We start from the raw sequence: 21,817 nt of genomic DNA on the forward strand, positions 1-21,817 counted from the left end.
TCAAGGCTACGCCCTTTGATTCGGCAGGTTGAGCTAAGAACAATAGAGACATTGTACTCGTGGGAAAGCATCGAAACCATTCCAAGCAATTCTTCAAAGCCTCTTCCATCAATATAGCATGCCAACCTTACGACCACCTTCTCTAACGTCTTTGTGAATTTAAGCAAAACTTTGATGAAGGAAACCACATGTTCCGACTCCAGATTCTGGTAGTCTATGTTCTGAAAGTAAAAAGGACATAGCTCTTCGATTAAACTCGGCAATAGTTAAAATGGCCAAGACAAAAATAAAATAAAAGAGGGTTATGGAAATTACATACCATTATAGGTATCAATAGCGGTACGGTTCCAGGTTCCAGTACGTGTAGAGTTAGCTTCTTTACTCCAGGTGAGCTTTGCAGAAGCTTTTCTATGCCAGGAAATTCAACACTAGAGAGAGTTGTCTCCAAAGTCAAATCGTTGACCTTGACACTCGGAAAAGGACAACGTCCCAGCGCCAGTGCAAGAGATAAAGTCTGTCGAACAACACAAAAAGACAAGAATCATTATACAAAACATCTATAATAACTTCTGAGAGAGATGCATATAACATAGATTTATTGAAAAAAAAACATGGACTATGAAACCTTGAGTGTTCTAATCATTAGAGGATGCAAGAATATAACAATCATATCACACTTGGTACCCAAAACATACCTGGAGAAATTTTGCACTAAAAGTAAGCTTCTCTACATCCCGCAACTTCTCTAGCATTTTTAGCAACACTACTAGAATATCTTCTGACTTCAGGTTCTTAAATAAGCATAAGCTAGTCTCTAGTATAGCTGCGGTTAAAGAGGAGACATCGACTAAAGTACATGGCAACTTAAAGTTGGTCAAACTGAGATAACGGATATATGGGGCCACAATCTGTGTTGGCCCTAGAGATTGATCTATCTCTAATGTTGTCAAGTGCTGTGATTTGCTGAGATCAAGAACATTCAGTTGATCGCATGAATCCAAAGTTACGCTCTCGAGAATGGGACAGCAAGATAGAATCGTAGCAGTACATTCATCAGAGAGCTTGCAAGAACTCAATGATAGCTTTTTGAGTGATGTCCAAGGCACATAGCATATGGGAATCATAGGAGAAAAGTGCAACTCAAGGCTAAGTTGTTCAACAGAAGAATTATTGTAGAAGAATTCAGGCATATTGGAGGATGGAAGATGATCGAAACGCAACGTCAGATTCTCCACGTTCCGGGACATGGCGAACTTTATCCACGTGTCAATGTATGGAACATTCTGTCTCATGCGTGTACAGATATGAAACGTTTTCATCTTGCGAGCCGTGTAGCGAGCTAGGGTTTGGTTTATAGTATGAGCCTTCAGCGAAAAGCTATCAAAGGAGAGAGAAGGTGTATCTAACCAGACATGCCTCCATCGTTTAAGATGAAAGTTCTGATTGCGAACTTGGTCCGAATTAAGGAGAGGATTTGTTGAAGAATCTCATCTGGAAGAGAACTTATTAAATCTCCTGATTGTCTTAGGTGATGATCTGCACCGCGGCTGTGGACTCTTTCATAAGCCATGGCTATTGAATATTGACTGATAACCTAATTTGCAATGAAACAGAGAGTTCCCTTAATATTTTTGATTATATGCTATATATTGTTAGATAATTGATTGATTGGGTTTTCTTCTCTGCTAATGGCCTTATATATATACATGCTAAGTTTATTTAATATATCATATGTATTATGAGTAAAAAATTTTTGCTAGTACCTTTAATACATTCTAATTTTAATGTAATAAATTGAAATTAAAGTCAAAGGATTAAATTTTTAATTGATAAGTCTTGAATTAATCTTTTAAAATATTACTCTTATATATGACTATTAATTCACTTTTGGTTTTCATCGGTGATCAATTATACTATACATTCTTTTATGTTTTGAATTGTATTATACTCTTTTATGGGCTTAACAATACATTCTTTAGATAATTGATTGATTGGGTTTTCTTCTCTGCTAATGGCCTTATATATATACATGCTAAGTTTAATTAATATATCATACTAGGTGTGGGCTAGCACCTTATGCTATACATTCTTTTATGTTTTGAATTGTAGGTTCAATCATGAATCTAGGTCAGATATGAAAACAAATCTTAAAACTCAAAATTTATCATAGAACAACTATCATATTTCGAACAAATACCATATTTTGAAGAGAAAAAAAAACAAATAATAAAAACGTAAAAACTCAATTGTTATGTGGCTCAAAACAAAAATAATGGTAATTTGTAAATCAGATTTCTACTAATAAAACAAAAACAAACAAATCCGCGTTTTCTAAGCGCGGGTCAAAATCTAGTTTTGTACATTATTAGGCATCTAATTAAGTCATTTTAGTGCTTAAATATTGCATTTAGGTGTCATTAGGAGTTGCATATGTACAATTTGCATACACAGGGGCTTGGAGTACGCAATCAGAAGTTTTGGGCCAAAAACGTGGGAAACTCTATACCAAATGAAAGTTTAGGGGCCAGGGTCGAAGACTCTCAGAACAAAGGGACCAAATATGCAAAAGAAAAAGAAGAGTGCACCGGGAGAGATGGAGCGCTTGATGGTCGTAACCCGGACTGCTCGACCCAAGCCTGCTCTTCGGGACCGAACTGAGCAAAGCAGCCGTGATGGCACGAACATCAATTCTGACGACTTGGACGCGGAGGAGACGGCTCGTGATGGAAGCTGCGGTGGCCACGGCCAGACGAGACGACGACAAACCGGCCTGCAGATCACCAGTTGTCGGAAGGAGTCGCTGCGGCAGAGGAGCAATCCCGAGAGCTCGATGAAACCCTAACGCAAACGCGATTTGTCGCATAACGAGCGTTACCAAATGCACTTTTAACCAGTCGCAGCGTTTTCATCAAAATAGCGATTGACCTGTAGTGACCTCAGACCATCCGCAATGGTGAGACTCATTAGAGTCCTTAGCACAAGTACATTTTGGATTAATCTTAGATTTTTTAGATTTAAAAAAAAAAAAAAAAAAAAAAAGATGACCATTCACCGGCCGCCACGTAGTCAATGTGACCCGTGAACAGTGTAAGGATCAATCCTTATCAAAGGATTTTAAGGATTCTTTTTTGCACAAACTCTAAGAAAATGGGCTCCACACCCTCTAAGGATTCTCTTAAGAGCTCTCATTGTGGATGCTCTCAGTTAACAACAAAGGCTTCATTCACAAGAACGTTTTCTACATGGTCCCGTAGTTTTTTGGCTTGACAAGAACCAAAGTCTGGATCTTCAAGAGCTTTCGGCATTAACTTCCTATTGTTGGGAACTGCTAATGTAGTCGTAAACACCCCTGCCCATCCGTTTACATTCGAGGAAGAAGAAGAAGAATCCCTAAAACTTTCTTGTTTGGAGTTTTGAAGATGTGAAGACTTGGTGAGATCTTCTCATGAACGTCTCAAGAGCTCCATTACAGACCGAAACAAGAACGTCTCTATCTAGGTGTTTCCGATTCGTCAAACCAGAGAATATCTGATATCCATTTAATTTATACTAGGATGATTTGCTATAGCCAAAAAAATAATATACATATATATATATATAATATTATAAGTTACTATTTGATAAATTAATAATTTAATGAATTATTCAAGAAAAATGGTTTTTCGATTAAGTTTTCAGGCCAATTGTTTTTTTTAAAAATAAATTAATAGTTTGCAAAGCTAATAATATTGTAGAGGTTTAATTGTATCCCATATTTGTTTGTAGTTCAAAAGATGTTAAAGGACATACTATTCTTATATTTGACTTTTTGTAATCACCTTCCGATGTCAATGACGCCAACGTAAATAACATCAGATTCAAATATGTTTCCTTTTGTCTTTGAGGATTTGGTTTTCCGTTTTATTTCTTTTAAGATAATGATATTCTATTTTTTTCTTATTACTTTAGGCCTAAATTTCCTATTCCCTTATGGCTTGTCAAAGGGAGTAGCTATATAAACAAGTCTAAAACGTTTTGTCTTAGACACATTTTGAATTATACTTTAGAGCTTTGACTTTTATGCTTCGTGGTGATTTGATTAAATTCCTCTCTCAGAAAGTTGGTCTCAATAAATTATCGAACAAAATTTTTGATCGATCCAAAAAAAAAGTTTCGAAGAATCCTAAAGTTCTTAGATGACCGTTTATTCTCCCTATTGTACGCTGCGTCACCTTCCAAGAAAATTCAAAGTCTACTGTTTGTGACTTTTCTGGCTTTTGCTAGTGGACTCAGACATGCACCCACATTTCACAACGTCTATTAAACCGAATTTATATTTTAACACACATTCTTTTGTTACCAAAATATAAACATTTGTTTTAATCTCAAAAAGAGTTTGTCATCTAGTGAAGAAATGTCTAATAGCACCAGTCTTATATATTAACACAATTATTTTTGTTATAAAAGTAAAACATTAGTTCAATCTCAATACAGAATTTTGTCATCTAATTGGGAAATGTCTACCATCACGAGTTGGATTCATGTGCTTCCACATTCTGAAGTATAAGTCCAAAAGATTGGCAAAAGGTGTTTCTTTTCACAAATTTAGTTCTCCTAACTAGACATGTACGTAAAAACCAAACCGATTTGGTTGAACCGAACTGAAGTTTAGCCAATTCAGTTTGCATTCGGGTCCGTGGCACAAAACCGGTCAACAACATCTTTCTAGTCAGCATTCAGTTCGGATTTGAAAACTGATCAGTTAAGCTATAGACCAAGTAACAAAATTTATCAAACTGAACCAAAATCTTAATTACAACTTAATCCGAAATTAACCAAAAGATACAAATGACCAAAATTTGGCACGCTTGTTTTTTTGGACCGGACTGAACCGAAAGCAGAACTGAATAACTACTCGGTTCAATTCGGTGGAATGATCCGTAAGCGGACAAGCTAAGAAAAACGTGAGAATACCAATTGGCTCAAATCGACAACAGTACTATCAGCCTAGATAGATAAAGCAACAAGCAATAGCTTTTTTTAGGTTTTTAGCTCGTAATAACTCAAAATTTCATGTATACAAAAGTTTATTGTGTTATTCCAGCCATCTTGAGGTTGTGTACAGTTTAATACCACACATCCTTGACCTCCAAGAGAGCTACATCACTTCCAGAATTTCCAAGTTCGCTTTTGGGTAAGCAATCCATTCCACTAAATGAGCATTGATACCACTCAAATTACCTTAAGGAGTGAATTACTCTCTCAAATAAAAGGTTCAATTGTAGTACTTAAGGATCGAATCCACAAGAAGCTAGGGAACCTATTAAATCTATTAATTTATTAATTCTAATTGTTTGTTGTTTTCTGGTTTAAATGTAAATAGCAATCCTAATTGAGCAAGTCTATTGCTCGACTAACAAGATGATTGGGGGTGTAACTTATTGGAAAGGTATTAGATGCAAGGTTTCGATTCAGGCGTTGGAGATTATAATCCTATAGATGCCTATCAGTTGCATGCATGATATATTAGAGCTCAACCCCTTAGACACAGTGATTAGCGATGGCAATGTTTCACTAGTTAACTAACTAGATCTTGGATCTAAAATGTCGTTTATTGATCACAAGAAAGTTTTGATCGATGGTCCTATAGAGATATCGATCGATACACATTCACAAATATTGATCGATTGTCAGAAGACGATATCGATCGATGCTTTTAGTTAAGCCTTAGGCGTAAGTTGATAATGCTCACTAGCTTTCTAGTTCAGCGGTAGCCTTTTTCCAGTTGTCTAGTATGACAGATTAGTTTCAGGACTGGATGGTCAAGGATGCTTGACTCATGCAGATTCCTAGGTTCAATATTCTAGTTAGCTAATCTAGAACAAGAATTAGGAATAATCAATCAATGAATACCACAACTTAGAAATCTATAGTTGGGGCTAATTCTTCTAACCTATTTGAACCCTGAATCTAACAGGAAAAATTACTCAGACATAGCTAAGCAATTCATGACACAAAATATAAATAAAAACTGCATAGAATAGAATAGATAAATCAACGAAGTTCCAATCACAAATCTCTCTATGATCTTCTCTCCTAAAACTCTCTGCTGAAAAAAAGAATACAAAGGTGGCCAAAAACTCTCTTGCCTCCTAACACTTAGGCAAGTATAGATCTATTAGATTAAAAACTCGTCAGGGGTAATCTTGTAATTTGATAAAGTCTTGGATTTAAAGTCGGCTGGAACCAAATCGTGCTTCCGCGTCTCGACATCGAGCGATGGTACAGGATGTACATCGATTGATCTAATCTTCAATCGTCGAGGCTTCTCTTCTGTATCGATCGACGGCACTGGATGTGCATCGATCGATTGTGTCTTCTTCGTATCGACCTCTTATGGTCAGCTCGGATAAAATCTCTTTTAAGCTCCTAAATGTTCCATAATCATCACTTTACTCCAAGATACTTCTGAACCTGAAAACATATCTAATAGGATAGAATATATAGTATATAGATAGTAAAATACTTATATACCATGGGTGAAAATGAGTCAAATCCATGGTATTTCAAACATAAATATGGGGACTGCATGTTCCATGCAATCAACCACTGCTGGATTATGTTTTTTTTTTTGACGAATTACTACTGCATTATGTTATGTGTGCTATTATGCTATCTTGGAGGCAAGCTCTTAGCTCGAGAAACAAGTTTCATTCAAATAACGACCCATAATATACCCTTTTCCATAAAAATATTTTGAGAGAAATATAAAAGACCAGACAAGAAAGATAGTTGTAACCATTGAGAAGACTACTGTAAGTAATGACTGTCCACGACAATTTACCAACAAACAGCTTATACTCTGTTTCAAGATACAGAGGCTCTTTGTTTGGTTTTGGTTTCTCTGTAAAGCTCACCTTTGAAGTCCTACCAATATACTCCCGACTAAGAAACAGTTGAAACGTTTACTTTATGTTTGTAAAGCTTCACACTTTTTTTTTAACTTTCACTTGCAGTTCCATCGAGGTTCTCAATGATGACATTGCAGTCTACGACGTTGCTCATTGTTAAAAAGGCGAACCCACGACTCTTTCATGTGTCTCTGTTGTAAAGAACTTTGACGAGCTCAGCGTTGGCAAAGTCTTGGATGATTTGAGCAAGTCTTGCACTGTCAAAATTGTAAGGCAAATTCCCAAAACAGATCTCAGTGTTAATGGTCGCAGGAGGGTTGACATCAGCAACTGTATCTTCCTTTTCTTCTTCTAATTTAACAGCCATGGTCTCTGGCAGGACTATGGATCGCGGAGAACTGTCACGTGAGGGGATCAATAGAGGTTTTGGAGGCGTGAGTAGAATCTAAGGAGTGTTTGGTTAGATAATTTGTTGCAGCAATTATTTAGTAAAACGCTTAAGTGTCATCCAGAGAATGTTTCTCACCCAAACTATGAATTTAATGCGTTCAAACTAACATTCTTTTAAAAAAACTTAATACCATCTATACTTTTATCGACAAATAATTTTACGTGATAAACCTTCAGTTTCAAGTTCGATTAGTTGATTTATCAATCCTCTCAATATAATCATAGCATCAATAAAGATTCAATATTGGTCTATACATTTCTGTTAAAAACGGGAACCAATCTGATCTATCGCCATTAAGTCGACAAATCCGTAGAGATGACAAAGCGATAAAACTTTAGTACGATGCCAAGTGTTAGTGAAAGAACATTTTTCTCCATACCTACTTTCATGCATTTAGCAGAGCACACACGTTCTTGAGAATCGCCTTTCATTACTGAAAGAGGACGTTGAAAATCTATTTCTAGATAAATGTGTCGTACTCGGTTTTGTTACAGCTCGATGAGGTGATCTCTGTTTCGAGGATACTGAATCACTGTAACCGTCTAGGCTTAGTGTATTATTCTTCTAGAGGAATAAATATAAGCATGCGAGTGTCACCACCTTCGCCGCCATGAGGGCTCTGCATTAGACGACCTTTAAGAGGAGAAGAAACTTCCAGGAACGAACCACCAGCAAGTCTCACGTGCTGGTCACATCTCGAACAGCCTTTACAATTTAGAGGGTTAAATAACCTTCAATTTATTTTATTATGCAACTATGTTTTTTGAATTTAAATGAGCTATACTTTTTTTTTCACACAATTATTGTTTTGATTATAATATGTTATTGATCCACCTTTTTTCGATTTTATGTGTTAAACCCCTAAATCCATAAGTACTACAACGTGATAGGTGAAATATAAAAAAAATATTTTCCAAAGCTTCTTCTCAAACTTGCAAACACCATATATTAAATTTTAAAACTAGTGAACCCATTATAAAAAGCTTCGTCCCTAATAACAATCATACATTTAGTTCTATCTAACTATCACTTAAAATATCACTACAAGAAAACATATTTTTTACGAGCGAAATATTCCTTGTATATTCGTCGTAAAAGGGTGTTACGACGAATTAACATCGAAAACTGTTTCGTTGTTAAATGTTCGTCGTAACGGAGGTTTCGTCGTAAACATGTGGTAACGTTTACGAGGAATGCTTTCCTCGTAAAACGGAAGGAAACATTTCGTCGTCAATGAGACGTAAAATTTCGATGTAAAGTACTCGTATTATTTCGATGTAAAGTAGTCGTATTATTTCGATGTAAACTCCATGTAACATTTACGAGGGTTTTACAATGCTGCCCATGTAAGCTCCACGTAAACGTTACGGCGATGTTACGAAGATTTCGTTGTAAATTCCATGTAAAGTTTACAATGAATTTACATAGTTTCTTACCATTTAATATTAAATTAAAATAAAAATATTATTTAAATTCGAAATTTTAAAAATTTTAAATATAAAATGAAATATGAAAATGAAAACATATTTTTAAAAACTATTTAAAAGTCATAACATAATATTTAAACTCATAATACAAAATGAAACAAATAAAAAAAACTACTACATATTGTCGAAGTAGTCGGTGGTGGTGCTCAGTTGAGAACGGTCTGGATCCGCATCTTCGGGATTCCGTGTTGGCATGCCAAGAGCTGCTCATCTCTCATTTAGTGCTTGCTGCATAGTCGGGTTTCCCACCGCCATCACGTCCAGAAGATCTTCAAGAGAGTCTAAACGATCATGCTGGCTATCCATCCGAGCTCTCATCTGAGAGTTCTCTTCATCCCGTCTCGAAGCGTATGACGAAGTTGCCTTAGCAACTTCATTAACAGAACCTATGCCCACTGTCCGTCCCTTCTTTCTAGGAGCCACCTATAAAATGTTAATATAGTTAAATTTTATTAAATACTTAAATTTATTTAAATAAATTTATAAAGTTTTATCTCTTCGAAGATCATGTTGACCTCTTCGGTGGTCAGTTTGACAGGTAATCCATCGGAAGACTGCTGGGTTAATTCCATCTCCCGCTCTTCAACCCGAGAAGCCACTGCGTAGAAGAGTTTCTCGGATGCCAGATCCACAAAAATCCCGTCTGATGTGGTGTGAGTCATCTTGAATAGATCAGACAGAGATGGTAAGACTCCCGTCTTCTCATACTACAAACAAAAAAATTAAATAAAATTAAATATTAAAATTTAAATTAATTAAAAAATTCAAAATAAATATGAGAAACAACTTACAGCTTCTAGATGGATTCCGGCGTGAGGCTTTTGTCCGGTTATGTGAATTATGGGCAAATGACCATCTTTGTTCTTCGTTCTTCGGGAAGTGGAGCACGAGTTGGCCTTACGGATCGAAGAGTGTAGCTTCCAAAAGGCGATGAGATCATCCCATACTTCCTTCCTGAGTTCGGTGGGCTTTCCGTCATAACTGTAGATCTCCCCTTTGTCCTTCCAATCGGAGACAGTATTGCAAAGGCGGGTCTTTGCCTTTGCAACGAACTCCTTCTTCACCCTCTCGGTGATTCCCAATGACCACAGCCACATTTGCTGAAACAAACAAAAATTTGAAAAAATTAAAATAAATATTTAATTAGATATAAATATTTAATTAGATTTTTTAAAAAATATATTACCGCAAAACATTTAAACGAAGTCTTCTTAATGTGGTCTGGAGTCTTGCTCCAATTTGGGTAGGCTCTGTCGTAGTAGCCCTTGATCGTCTCCGACACGCTCCGGCGAACACGGTTGTTGGCCCCAAACCTGAAAAGAGAACCTAATTGTTAAAAAAATTAAATTTTAATGTACTAAAAAAAATTACCAATAAGTTCCTGGCGGTCAATCGGGATCCAGAACATCCAAGCCCTCTCGTCCAGACGGGGCGAGAAAATCCTCCACTGTATATCTCGCGTGTGGGGCAGATGGAGGCACACACAAATCTGGATGAACTGCACCTACTGGGACAGGCTGAGGTGCAGCGGCTGGAGGAGGAGGTGGTGGAGGCATATGAGGTGCATGAGGAGGAGGATTCCAAGCAACTCTCTGAGATGTCTGAGAGTCCGGAACTGCCTCGGAATATGATGGACCGGAAGAAGATGTCCCGACACCATCATGAAACATCTGAGAGTAAGCAGGTGCAGCTGGCTTTCTTCTAGGACCCATCTAAATATTTTTAAAGAAATTACAGTTTGTTTTATCATTAACGACATAATTTAAAAATATTATTCTGATACCTAACTAAACATCTAAACTAATTACCTATACTATCCACTTAAACTAATTACCTATACTAACCACCTAAAACTAAACAAATACTAACCACCTAAAACTAAACTTGTAAAGTTACGACGAAGTTACCAAGCCTCGTAAAGTCGTCGTAAAGTTACGACAAAGTTACCAAGCCCGCGTTTTTCAGTTATGACGAAATTACCAGACCCGTTTTGAGGCGTCGCCTATATATAAGAAAAGGCATTCCTCCTAAAGTCGTCGTTACGACGAAGTTACCAAGCCCGCGTTTTTTCTGTTTTGACGAAATTACCAACCTGTTTTTTCATTTACGACGAATTTACGAGGTCCGTGTTTTTAACATTACAACGAATTTACGTGGAAAAGTTACGACGAATTCACGTGGAACGCTCATGCTTTTTTCATTTATGACGAATTTACCAGGCCCGTGTTTTTATTAACGACGACTTTACGAGGCTTAACCCTAAACCCTGAAACCTGAAAACCTAAACACCAAAGTCACTTATCTTATAACACCATCTTCTTCTTTACATCTTCTTCCTCTTTATCTCTTTATCCAGTTTAAACCCTAAACTCCAAATTAATATTTTTAAACCAAAAGAAAACATATTATATAAAACAACATATGTTACACATACATTAAAATGCAAAAATGAAAAAGAAAAACAGCATTTGTTACACATACATTAAAATGAGATAATGAAAAGAAAAACAACATTTGTTACATAGATTACATCATTCTGAATCATTTTGTTCTCATCAAGATCAGTACAATGATCATCGTCGCTTCCATCGAACTCGTCTTCACGTGCTTCATCTGTCACATCTTCCGGAAGATCTTCATATTGTTGGTTTTCTGGATTGATCAGAAGGATCTCATTAAGTTGTTGATCAGGTACATCAACTTCATTGATAGTGCCTTCTTCTTGCAAAGGTGGTTCTTCTCCAGCAACAATTCGTCCACGAGGTGTAATTTTTATAACAGCTAACCAGTTTATCCCAGAACTTCGAAAGCGAGGGTATGGAAGAAAGCTAACTTGCACGGCTTGAGAAGCTAGGATGAAAGGCTCGAACTTGTTGTATCTTCTCCCATAATTGACATCCACATCACCAAATTTGTTAACCCGAGCACCTTGGTTCACAACGGGGTCGAACCATTAACATTTGAAGAAGACGCATTTTAGCTTCAATAACCCCGAAAATTCGACTTCAATAATCACCTGCAAGATCCCGTAAAAGTCTGTTTCACCTTTCAGACATATTTCGTAGTTACTTGTTGTCCGATGTCTCCCATACTCGTATGTGTGAAAGGTAAAACCTCGTGTGAAATACATAGGTGAAGTGGTAACCTTTGCTACTGGACCTTGGACCAAATCGTGAAACCATACGGAGTAATATGGATCGTCATATGCAACCTACAAAAAAACATCACCGTTAAAATTATCTTATAGCATCACTGTTAAAATGAGATATATATATATCTGTGATTTTAACCACTTGACAAAATGCTTATCTTTCCGTGCGTCCACCTCAGTTGAGGATATTCCTGGTATTGCTTCTTCAACTTGAGATACAAACATGCTGCAAATAAAATAAATGCTATAGAGCATATATAATTAAGGAGATCCAAAGGCATTTCGATTCAACTAAAAGCCTTCTCGAAGAGTTTGAGGGCTTTGCAGAGAGAATCAAGTCAACAATGGAGAAGGAGAGAGGGAGAGAATACATCATTAAGCTGAGAGGTGAACTTGAGCCACTGGTTTCACTGTTGGCTAGAGACCAGTGACCTTTTAGGTTTACTAGAAAACTCTTATTGGCAAATTGTATGTCCTGATCTTTACCAGTTTCTAGGGCTGGACAGGAGGTGTTTCCTTCTTCTTTACTCTCTCCCACTATTGTGAATCTCTCTAAGCATAGTATTGAACTTTTATGAACAGGTTTCATTCAAAACCTCTTAATTAAAGACTGGTCATCGTCTCAAGGCAGTTAACTAAATATACTCTTTTGGTATGGTCTATAAGTTCCATCCTGTTTCTGCTATTATAAACGACTCATTGAGGATTACAAAGGAGTCTGCAGAGAACGCAGACTTTACAGGTTGCTGCCATAGACAGACAGACAGACAGATTAGATACCTAAGAGCCGGCATTAGATGCGTTATCTTGTCACAAACTAGAATCAGAGTGTTCCATATTGGAGATCTAGAGGAGAGGATCAAGTCACTTTTGAATCTTAGAAGAAACGTGTCTGATACGGCAGAACCACCAAGTTTATTAGCAGAGGTTTGTTCCTGTCAGGAGCAGCAACATCACACGTTTGGAACCTTCAACGGAAGTTGTTTCCTCCTCTGCGAGCAAACCTGGTTCCAGAGGACAATAACGCAGTCAGAGCTCCGTACATGTTGCTTCACACGCAACCAATCACTTTCCTGAACATGACTTTTTCCCTGAATCAAAGACTGACTTGGCCGATTGATCATTACAGCAGAGGTTTCAACTCTGACTACAATTATAACCAGTGGACACAACCAGAGGGACCTCTATTGGTTATTGATGTATATTAATTGGTTTAGTAAATGTGTAAATACCCGGTTTGTTCCGGTATAGTCATCAGGTCAATTATATATATTCACATTACAGCTCATTCAATAAAGCTAACAGAAAGTTTCCTTATTTTGTCTTCTCTCGAGTCTCTTCTTCCACCATTGTTGAGCTCAAGAGTAATTTATGTTCAAACCTTGTTTAACTAATATGGTATCAGAGCCCATGGTAAAAGCCCAGCAGATGATTTCCCACATAAACAGTTTCCTACCCATGTAGCCTGTACAAATGACCCATCTTGCTGTGGTATGTCCGAGATGTTGGACTTGGGCTGTTTCCGATTGGACCGTTTCCCATCCACATCTCGAGAGGGGCTATTAGATGTCCCACATCGTTTAATGATGTGATCTTTGGGCAATATATAAGTGTATGGGTAAACCTCCACTCTTGAGCTAGCTTTTGGGTGTGAGTTAGGCTCATCACTAATATGGTATCAGAGCCTGGTTAGCCACTGTTAAGTTGTTGATCGATGTTGCTGCAGCAAAAGGATGGTTTCTTTCTCAGTTAGACATCTCTAATGCGTTCTTGAATGGTGATTTGGACGAAGAGATATACATGACTCTTCTTCCCGGATACTCTCCAAAACAGGGGGAATCCTTTCCTCCCAATGTTGTATGCAAGCTCAAGAAGTCTCTATATGGCTTGAAACAAGCATCACACCAGTGGTTTCTTAAGTTCACTGATGCTCTCCTTCAATTGGGTTTCACAACATCATCTGGCGATCACACTCTCTTTCTTAAAAAGTCTGGAGATGTCTACATGGCCGTCTTGGTTTATGTCGACGACATCATTATTGCCAGCAGTTGTGATAAGGCCACTGATCTCCTTAAGGCAGCCTAACAATGTTCTTTCAAGCTTCGTGATCTAGGTACTCTACGTTACTTTCTTGGACTAGAGATAGCTCGATCTTCACCGGGGATCACTCTGTGTCAACGGAAATACATTTTGGATCTGTTAACTGAGACATGACTACTTGGTTGCAAGCCTGCTTCTATTCCAATGGACCCTAGCATCAAGCTTACTTTAGAAGATGGAGATTTACTACAAAATGTTGAGTTATATCGTCGCCTGGTTGGGAAGTTGCTTTATCTCACATTCACACGGCCAGATATAACTTATGCAGTGCACAAATTATGTCAGTTTACTGCATCTCCCCGCCAACCTCACCTTCAAGCCTCTTATAAAGTGCTTCATTATCTTAAGGGCACTGTTGGTCAAGGCCTATTTTACTCTGCTCAATCTGATATGAAGCTATCTGTATTTGCTGATGCTGATTGGGGCTCTTGTTCTGATACGAGAAGGAGTGTTTCTGGTTTTTGTATGTTTGTTGGGACCTCTCTCGTTGGTTGGAAATCAAACAAACAGGACACTGTCTCCCACTCATCTGCTGAGTCCGAATACCGTGCGATGGCTGATGCTGTTCGCGAGACCATGTGGTATCGATTTCTCCTTGAAGATCTTTGGGTAGACACCTCTGCAGCAACTCCTCTGTACTGTGATAACATGGCAGCTATTCACATTGCCAACAACTCCGTGTTTCATGAACGGACCAAGCATATGGAACGTGATTGCCAAATTGTTCGTGAGAAGGTTAAACGTGGTCACATCAAAACACTTCATGTCCGCTCAGAAAATCAGTTGGCCGATATACTTACTAAACCTCTCTATCCTAATCCCTTCCGGCATCTCTTGGGCAAGATGGAGTTCATTAACATATATGCTCCATCTTGAGGGGGAATATTGGTTATTGATGTATATTAATTGGTTTAGTAAATGTGTAAATACCCGGTTTGTTCCGGTATAGTCATCAGGTCAATTGTATATATTCACATTACAGCTCATTCAATAAAGCTAACAGAAAGTTTCCTTATTTTGTCTTCTCTCGAGTCTCTTCTTCCACCATTGTTGAGCGCAAGAGTAATTTCTGTTCAAACCTTGTTTAACTAATAACCTCCTAGTATCACCAATATTATCAACAATATGATGATCCTTATCACGGGAATCATTTCTAAGTGTATTATAGCTTCGTATGGTCTTATACTTACCTCTAGGCGAAGCTGTTTTTCTTTTTTTCTATTTAGTTAAAACTTATTCTTATTCTTGGATTCATCCCTCAAGTTCATCTATAATCTAGTGACCAATAAAAAATTGTCAAATCACATAGTATTTTTGAAGTAAAATAAAAGAAAATAAAAAGTAGTAATAATTGCCAAAAGAAACGATTTTTTAAATGTTGTTAACACCGTCAGTTAAACTTTAAATCCTAAACACTAAACTCTAAACCATTTATCCTAAATCCTAAACCTTTAGATAAACTCTAAACTTTTGGACAAACTCTAAACTTTTGGATCAACTATAAGTACCCTTGGTTAAATTCTAATGTGTTTTCTAGGGTTTAAGATTTACCCAAGGATTTAGGATTTATCCAAAGATTTAGTGTTTAGTGTTTAGGATTTAATATTTAGTGTTTATGATTTAGAATGTAAGTGTTTTCTAGGGTTTAAAATTTATCTAAGAGTTTATGGTTTTCCAAAAGGTTTATGGTTTATCTAAAAATTAAGGTTTAATTTTTAATATTTAGGATTTAAGATTTAGAGTTTAATTGATTGATTATGCTAGTAACATTAGAAAAAAAATCATTTCCTTTGGTAATTATTAATAATTTGTGTTTTTTTTAAATGTCAAGTGACTTGTCAAATTTTTATTGGTTATCGGGGTGAAGTCAAAAATAACTCTTTAGTTAATTTGTTTATACTGTGCGCTAAAACTCTGGAAGTTACTCTTTTTGTTTCTTTTTTTTCTGTATTTTAGCTTTTAGTATGCTATTAGTTACTGTTTAGTAAAATTAATATAAAATTTAACATTTACATTAAAATATATGTTTCGAACACCAATTAAGGTCATATACTGACTCGAGTTTCTACTTTAGCAAATTATTTTTATATATCCTGCTTCATTATCCTTTGATTATTTTATTTATTTAGTACTAATGTTTTTTTTAAAACAGACCAAATCGTGATTCGATAGTATAATAGAATCAGCGGTTAAATAATTCAACTAGTCTCACCAGGTTTTCAAACTTTTTTTTCTTTTTTTTTAACAGGAGGTTCAAAAGTGATCCGTAATTCGCACGTGGTTTCCGTTTGCCGAAAGGCCCGTAATCCGCACGTGGTTTCCGATTACCAACCATTTAATCCCCTGGCCCGGAACCAGCCGGCACTAATACCCATTACCCAAGGACCCGACACCAACACCGCGATAACTTTAAACTTAGAGAGAGCGTAAAGCATTCCGTATAATAAAATAAAAATAGATAATGTATAATAAAATTTATGACTGATTATATATGTTAACTAATCATATTTAGTAAACATTCAAAACTGGAAACAGAGAAATACATTTAAATTCAAGTCTAAGAATATAGTTATTTTTAGCAAAAAAAAAATAGTTACTTTAAAAAATAAATAAAGAATATAGTATACATACAGTTAAAAAAAAAGAATATAGTTACATAAAACTAAAAATGAATTTTAGTTTCTATACATAGGCTTAGTTATTTTAAGTGGCCGATAAAGTTTATTTTGCAGGTCATATATAGGCTTAATTAGTTAACAATAGTTAATGATAGTTTTTACCGTTCGTTTTAGTATGAATGCTGTATGATGCTTTCCAAACCGCTTATATCTATATAACCTCCCATTGTTGAGGTTTCCAATTTGCAAGATTCATTTTCTATCTTCTTCTTTAGTTCTCTGATCAAGAGAAAAGAAGAAGATAGAAATGGAGTTGCCTTCTTCTCTAAAGCCATTCTTTCTTTTGCTCTTTGTCTCCTGTCTTCTCAATGTTTCCACCATTATCTCGCAGTCATTAAAACAAGAAGATGTGCTTTTTGGAGGGAAGTTTCAGGCTTTGTACGTTATAGGAGATTCATTGGTTGATTCAGGGAACAACAATTATCTTCCGACGAAAGTCAAATCGAATTTCGCACCTTATGGTTCTGACTTTGAAGGAGGCAAACCTACCGGCCGTTTTAGCAATGGCAAAACTATTGCTGATTACATTGGTAAGAACATGCAAATTGCAAATGTTGCATGTCTCTCCTGATTTTATGTTTTAAATGTTTTACAGGTCGTGTAATGAATTATGCAAATAACATAATATTAGTTAGTAATTGTATTTTTTTTGCTTTTAGATAATCGGGTTAAAAGGTATATATGACTAGTAGTTTGCGAAAATTATAATCTATATAAAAAAAGAAAATATTAAAAGTTAAGAAAGGTAAATTATTTTAAATAGGGATTTAAAAAAAAATGAATGTGGTTACTTGTTCTAATTATATGTTAAGTATACAAAACAACTAAACAAATAGCTGCTAACATTTAAATATTGAGATTAAACATTGTCTAATTGTCTTGTTATGTTTTTCAGCTATTTATTATGGGCTTCCTTTGGCTCCTGCTTACATGGGATTATCAGAAGGACAAAAGAACAATATATCAACTGGTATTAACTATGCTTCTGCTAGCTGTGGGGTTTTTCCAGCCACAGGAAAGCAACTCGTAAGTTTCAATATCCTACAAAATGACCTTAGGCTCTTAGAGGTTTCGGAAAAAAAACCTAATGATTTTTATTTGTTTCCTTCTATGAACAAGGGAGAATGTCTCTCAATGGATGTCCAAGTCAATTATTTCAAAGAAACCATCGACAAGAATTTGAAGAAAAGGTTTAAGACGAAGCCAGAGCTCAGTAAACACTTGGCCAAATCGTTGTTCATGATTGCTATCGGAATTAACGATTACGTTTTCTTATATAATAAGACAATCGATCCAAATGAATTCGCAGAGAAGCTTCTTCATGAGTATATGACGCAAATTCAGGTAAAACATTTTTTAGGTTCCCACCATTTTTTTCCTTGACCACTAAATTAATCAAACATATTAACTAATCTTAAAATTGTTATTTTTTCAAACTTCAGACAAAACTAAATCAATATAATATATCCTTTAAATGCTGAAGATATAGTTTAATATTAAACTAAAATTAAAACTATCAAACCGATTTTTGATAAACTTTTAGTTTTATTTACATTGGCAACTACATAAACGAGCCTAGACCAGAACTTGGTTGAATAATTCAATGGATTAGTCTGTTTTCAGCTTAAAGCTGTTTTCATGTTTAATTAGTTTAGGTGCATTCTACTGAAGATTTTGATTTTTGCGTGCAGAGATTGCAAAGATTAGGAGCAAGGAAGTTCTTCATCAACAACCTTAAGCCACTAGGATGTTACCCAAACACTTTAGCTCGTAACGTGCCAAGTGGAAGCTGCAACGAAGGTGCAAACCTTCTGATTTCCATTTTCAACACCAAGCTAAGGAAAGCCCTGGCTCATTTCAAGGAAAAGTTAGCCTACACTTCCTTCTTGTACTCAGATTACTTCAAATTCATGTTGGGACTTAGAGGACCTTCAAGCAATCAAGCTAGTTCAAATCTTATGGACACGACGAGCCCATGTTGCCCCAGCGTTTATGATGGAGGGCAATACACAAGCTGCACGCCAGATTCGATAGCATGTAAGGTGCCAGATTCACATATTTTCTTTGATCCATTTCATCCGACTCAGATGGCGAATTTCATGTACGCGATTGGGTGTTTCCAGGAGAGAAGAGTTTGTAAGGTTGTGTGAGATTCAGTGTGTCATTACCCTTTTTTAAATTGAAAAAAAAACTAATGTCTCCATGATGATTGTATCAATGCCACTCACCTTTTTTTTTGTTTTTGAACACCATATCAATGCATATGTATTCGTTTTTGATCAAATCGCTTAATGAAATCGCTCCAAAAATCAACACCATTTTTATGGTCCCGTTTAATGTATTAGGAAAATCATATAAAGTACATACAAAGCTTCAAAATTTCGAAATAAGGGTAAACATGTAACGATTAATTAAAAGGCATTGCAGCGTAAAAAAAAACTACAAAAGCAAATTAAGCAACAAAGCAAACATATTACAAATTAGTTTAACCACTAATCCCACAGCAAAAATTTTGTTATCACTAATTTAGATTTTTTGCTATAACAGATACAAATGATAAAACAAAATTTGAGCAAAAAGCATCATCAAATAAATATTAATATTAAAATATATCATATATATGTTACTATCATTTAAATTTAATTATATATCATATCAAATAGAAAAAATATTTTTTCGATTTATAAAATTTATTTATATGTTCGCACCAATTTAATTATATAAGTAGTAGATAATGACTTTTTAATTATTCAATATATATTTATTATCTTATAATATGTTATAAACATATAATATATAAAATAATTTATATATATAATGTTCATCCTGCGCAAGGCGCGGGTCTTAACTTAGTTTCCTTTTTATATTAGAGAAATTGGGACTCATATAGAAACATAACTGCTTAATTTGCATGCATATATTTTTGTCTTTTCTGCTTATGTGTTTTTTTTAATCACCCTTCTACCTCTATTCTTCGAATACTACAACCTAAAACCAATATCCCATCTCTCTTCTCTCCTCTTTCCTTTCTCCTCTCTTATCTCTTTCTACTATGTCGACATATTTCACCTCTCTCATTTTATCTCTTTCTTTAAAATTCTTAAATTTTCTATGTTTCTTAATCTCTCATCTCTTCCTCTTTTCAAATTTATCAAGTTCTCTTCTTTGCTATTGCCGTCACTCCGTTGCACCATCTCACCGTCACATCGTCACGCCATCACACCATTACATCTGTTCAAGCTTGCTGTCACAGAATTACCTCTCCTCTGCTCAAGCTCACCGTCACGCCGTCACCTCACGCTTGCAACAGCTCGTCTTCATTTCAATCTGGTGAGGAATGATATAGGATGCTATATAGGAGGAAGAAAAAAAAAGAGGAGAGAGAAGAAATAAATAGATGAGAGAGGATGAAGAGGAAGAACAAAAGAACAAAGGCTTCCGGAGATGACGACAGACGAATGGCCTGTCTGTTTACTATATGAAAAATCATATGTGGACGGATAACTATAGTTGGTCTTTCTGTTTGATATATGATTATAGCCGGATAACTATATTGCGCTGAATGTTTTTTTTTTTTCGAGTGAAGCAATAAACACTACATTAATTACTTGAAAGATCTTTTGTTTTGGGTTTATAGTGTTAACCGGCCATTGATTACAAACACTAGCTAAGAGTATTGATATCCAAATAATTAGTGTATACTTCCTAAGTATAATTTAATAGTGACCGTCCAATACATATGTTAACTGAGATAATTAGATAATGACCAACAACCATTATAGATAACTACAACTATTACAAACACACATGTGTTATATCAATAGAGACACGTACATGTCATATTATTATAAGTAAAAGATAACCGACCACTAACTAAAATAACCATCCACTATTAGAATTAACCGACTACTAACTTAAATAACCAGAAACTATTGGAAATAACTGAATAATTGTATGTTTATAGATTATATCAATAGACACATATGTGTTATATTACTGGAGACAAAAGATAACCGACTACTAACTTAAATAACCAGCAACTACTTGAGATAACCAGATAACTGGTATACATTATAAGTTTGGTATACAATGTAGCCAAATAAATACATTGCATTTGGAATTATGATACTTCATGTGTTTGTTTGCGTAACCGGCTAACTATAACAAAAAATGATAAATAAAATCTATTAGCCGGTTATTTCACAAATTACATCATTAAAGAAAAGTGGAATTTGTTTCAGTAACTATGGTAACAACTAAGAAGAAGAACACGACTCCAGTACTTTACCTTTAACCAACTCTGTCTTCTAAACTGACCCATCGGAGATGGTACTTGACGACGGTAATACAGATGGATGGTGATGGTTAGAGAGTAAGCATTTGTTGGAGCATGAAGTGAAAAAGGGCTTTGTTTTACCATAAACCTAAGAAACTGATGGAGAGCAATGGAAGAGACGACAGGTTCTAAGTTCATGATCCCAAGCGATCCTTGATTGTTCCTTTTGGGAACAGCTCTTGCATGTAGAAACAAAAATGGTTCACCTGCTTCTTCCAAAGACGAGTTCACACACAAGCTGCCGTACCACGAATGTGAACACTTTGAAGAAAAACAAAAGTTTTTGGATTGAATTGAATTTCTTTTACAAAATGCAAATAAGAAAGAGATAAACAAGAATGTGTAAAAGATAAAGAATACAATGAGAGAGAGAGAAAGAGAGAGAGAGAGATGCTACACATACAAATGGGTCGTGTGTGTATAGCTTTACTCATGATTACATCCCCCCTCCCACTTCGTAAGGTTAAAGAAAGAAGGTATAGGGGTATCACCGTATTTTTTCAGTGGCAAGAACTGGACCTGGGGTTTGGGCCACCAATTTTTCCATAGGTGCAAATTATTGAATCTTTAGATATTTTACTTGCAAATCGCTCTTTATATTATAAAGTCGTGCATCTATTAAGAAATTCATAAACCTGAACCGGAATCGAATTCACAATCGAATCGGAACCGAAAACTCCATTGACGCTGAATGCCCCTGGTTCTCTAATAAAATCAAATTTGT

At 35.8% G+C, this 21,817-nt stretch overlaps 2 protein-coding genes and 1 pseudogene across 2 annotated transcripts; 1 reads left to right on the forward strand and 2 right to left on the reverse strand.

The window, feature by feature from the left end:
* Positions 1-1,755, reverse strand: LOC106417146 (putative F-box/LRR-repeat protein At3g18150). The gene is made up of 2 exons (XM_048769465.1): positions 696-1,755; positions 1-514 (listed from the first exon to the last, which is right to left on the reverse strand). The coding sequence occupies exons 1-2, from the start codon at positions 1,317-1,319 to the stop codon at positions 251-253; spliced, it is 888 nt and encodes a 295-aa protein (XP_048625422.1). The 5' UTR covers positions 1,320-1,755; the 3' UTR covers positions 1-250.
* Positions 1,756-5,105: 3,350 nt separating this feature from the next.
* On the reverse strand, positions 5,106-9,490 carry LOC106417145 (annotated as a pseudogene).
* Positions 9,491-16,929: 7,439 nt separating this feature from the next.
* Positions 16,930-18,998, forward strand: LOC106417143 (GDSL esterase/lipase At2g03980-like). Its single transcript, XM_048769853.1, has 4 exons — positions 16,930-17,287; positions 17,653-17,783; positions 17,877-18,101; positions 18,449-18,998. The coding sequence occupies exons 1-4, from the start codon at positions 17,005-17,007 to the stop codon at positions 18,905-18,907; spliced, it is 1,098 nt and encodes a 365-aa protein (XP_048625810.1). The 5' UTR covers positions 16,930-17,004; the 3' UTR covers positions 18,908-18,998.
* Positions 18,999-21,817: the final 2,819 nt, after the last annotated feature.

This window comes from Brassica napus, chromosome C9, assembly GCF_020379485.1.
Source record: "Brassica napus cultivar Da-Ae chromosome C9, Da-Ae, whole genome shotgun sequence".
NCBI classification, from domain to species: Eukaryota; Viridiplantae; Streptophyta; class Magnoliopsida; order Brassicales; family Brassicaceae; genus Brassica; species Brassica napus.

Coding starts and splice junctions, on each gene's coding strand:
- LOC106417146 (XM_048769465.1), bottom strand. CDS start 1,319: ATGAAAACGTTTCATATCTGTACACGCATGAGACAGAATGTTCCATAC. Junction 515..695: donor TTAGTGCAAAATTTCTCCAG/GTATGTTTTGGG, acceptor GTTGTTCGACAG/ACTTTATCTCTTGCACTGGC.
- LOC106417143 (XM_048769853.1), top strand. CDS start 17,005: ATGGAGTTGCCTTCTTCTCTAAAGCCATTCTTTCTTTTGCTCTTTGTC. Junction 17,288..17,652: donor AACTATTGCTGATTACATTG/GTAAGAACATGC, acceptor TATGTTTTTCAG/CTATTTATTATGGGCTTCCT. Junction 18,102..18,448: donor AGTATATGACGCAAATTCAG/GTAAAACATTTT, acceptor TTTTGCGTGCAG/AGATTGCAAAGATTAGGAGC.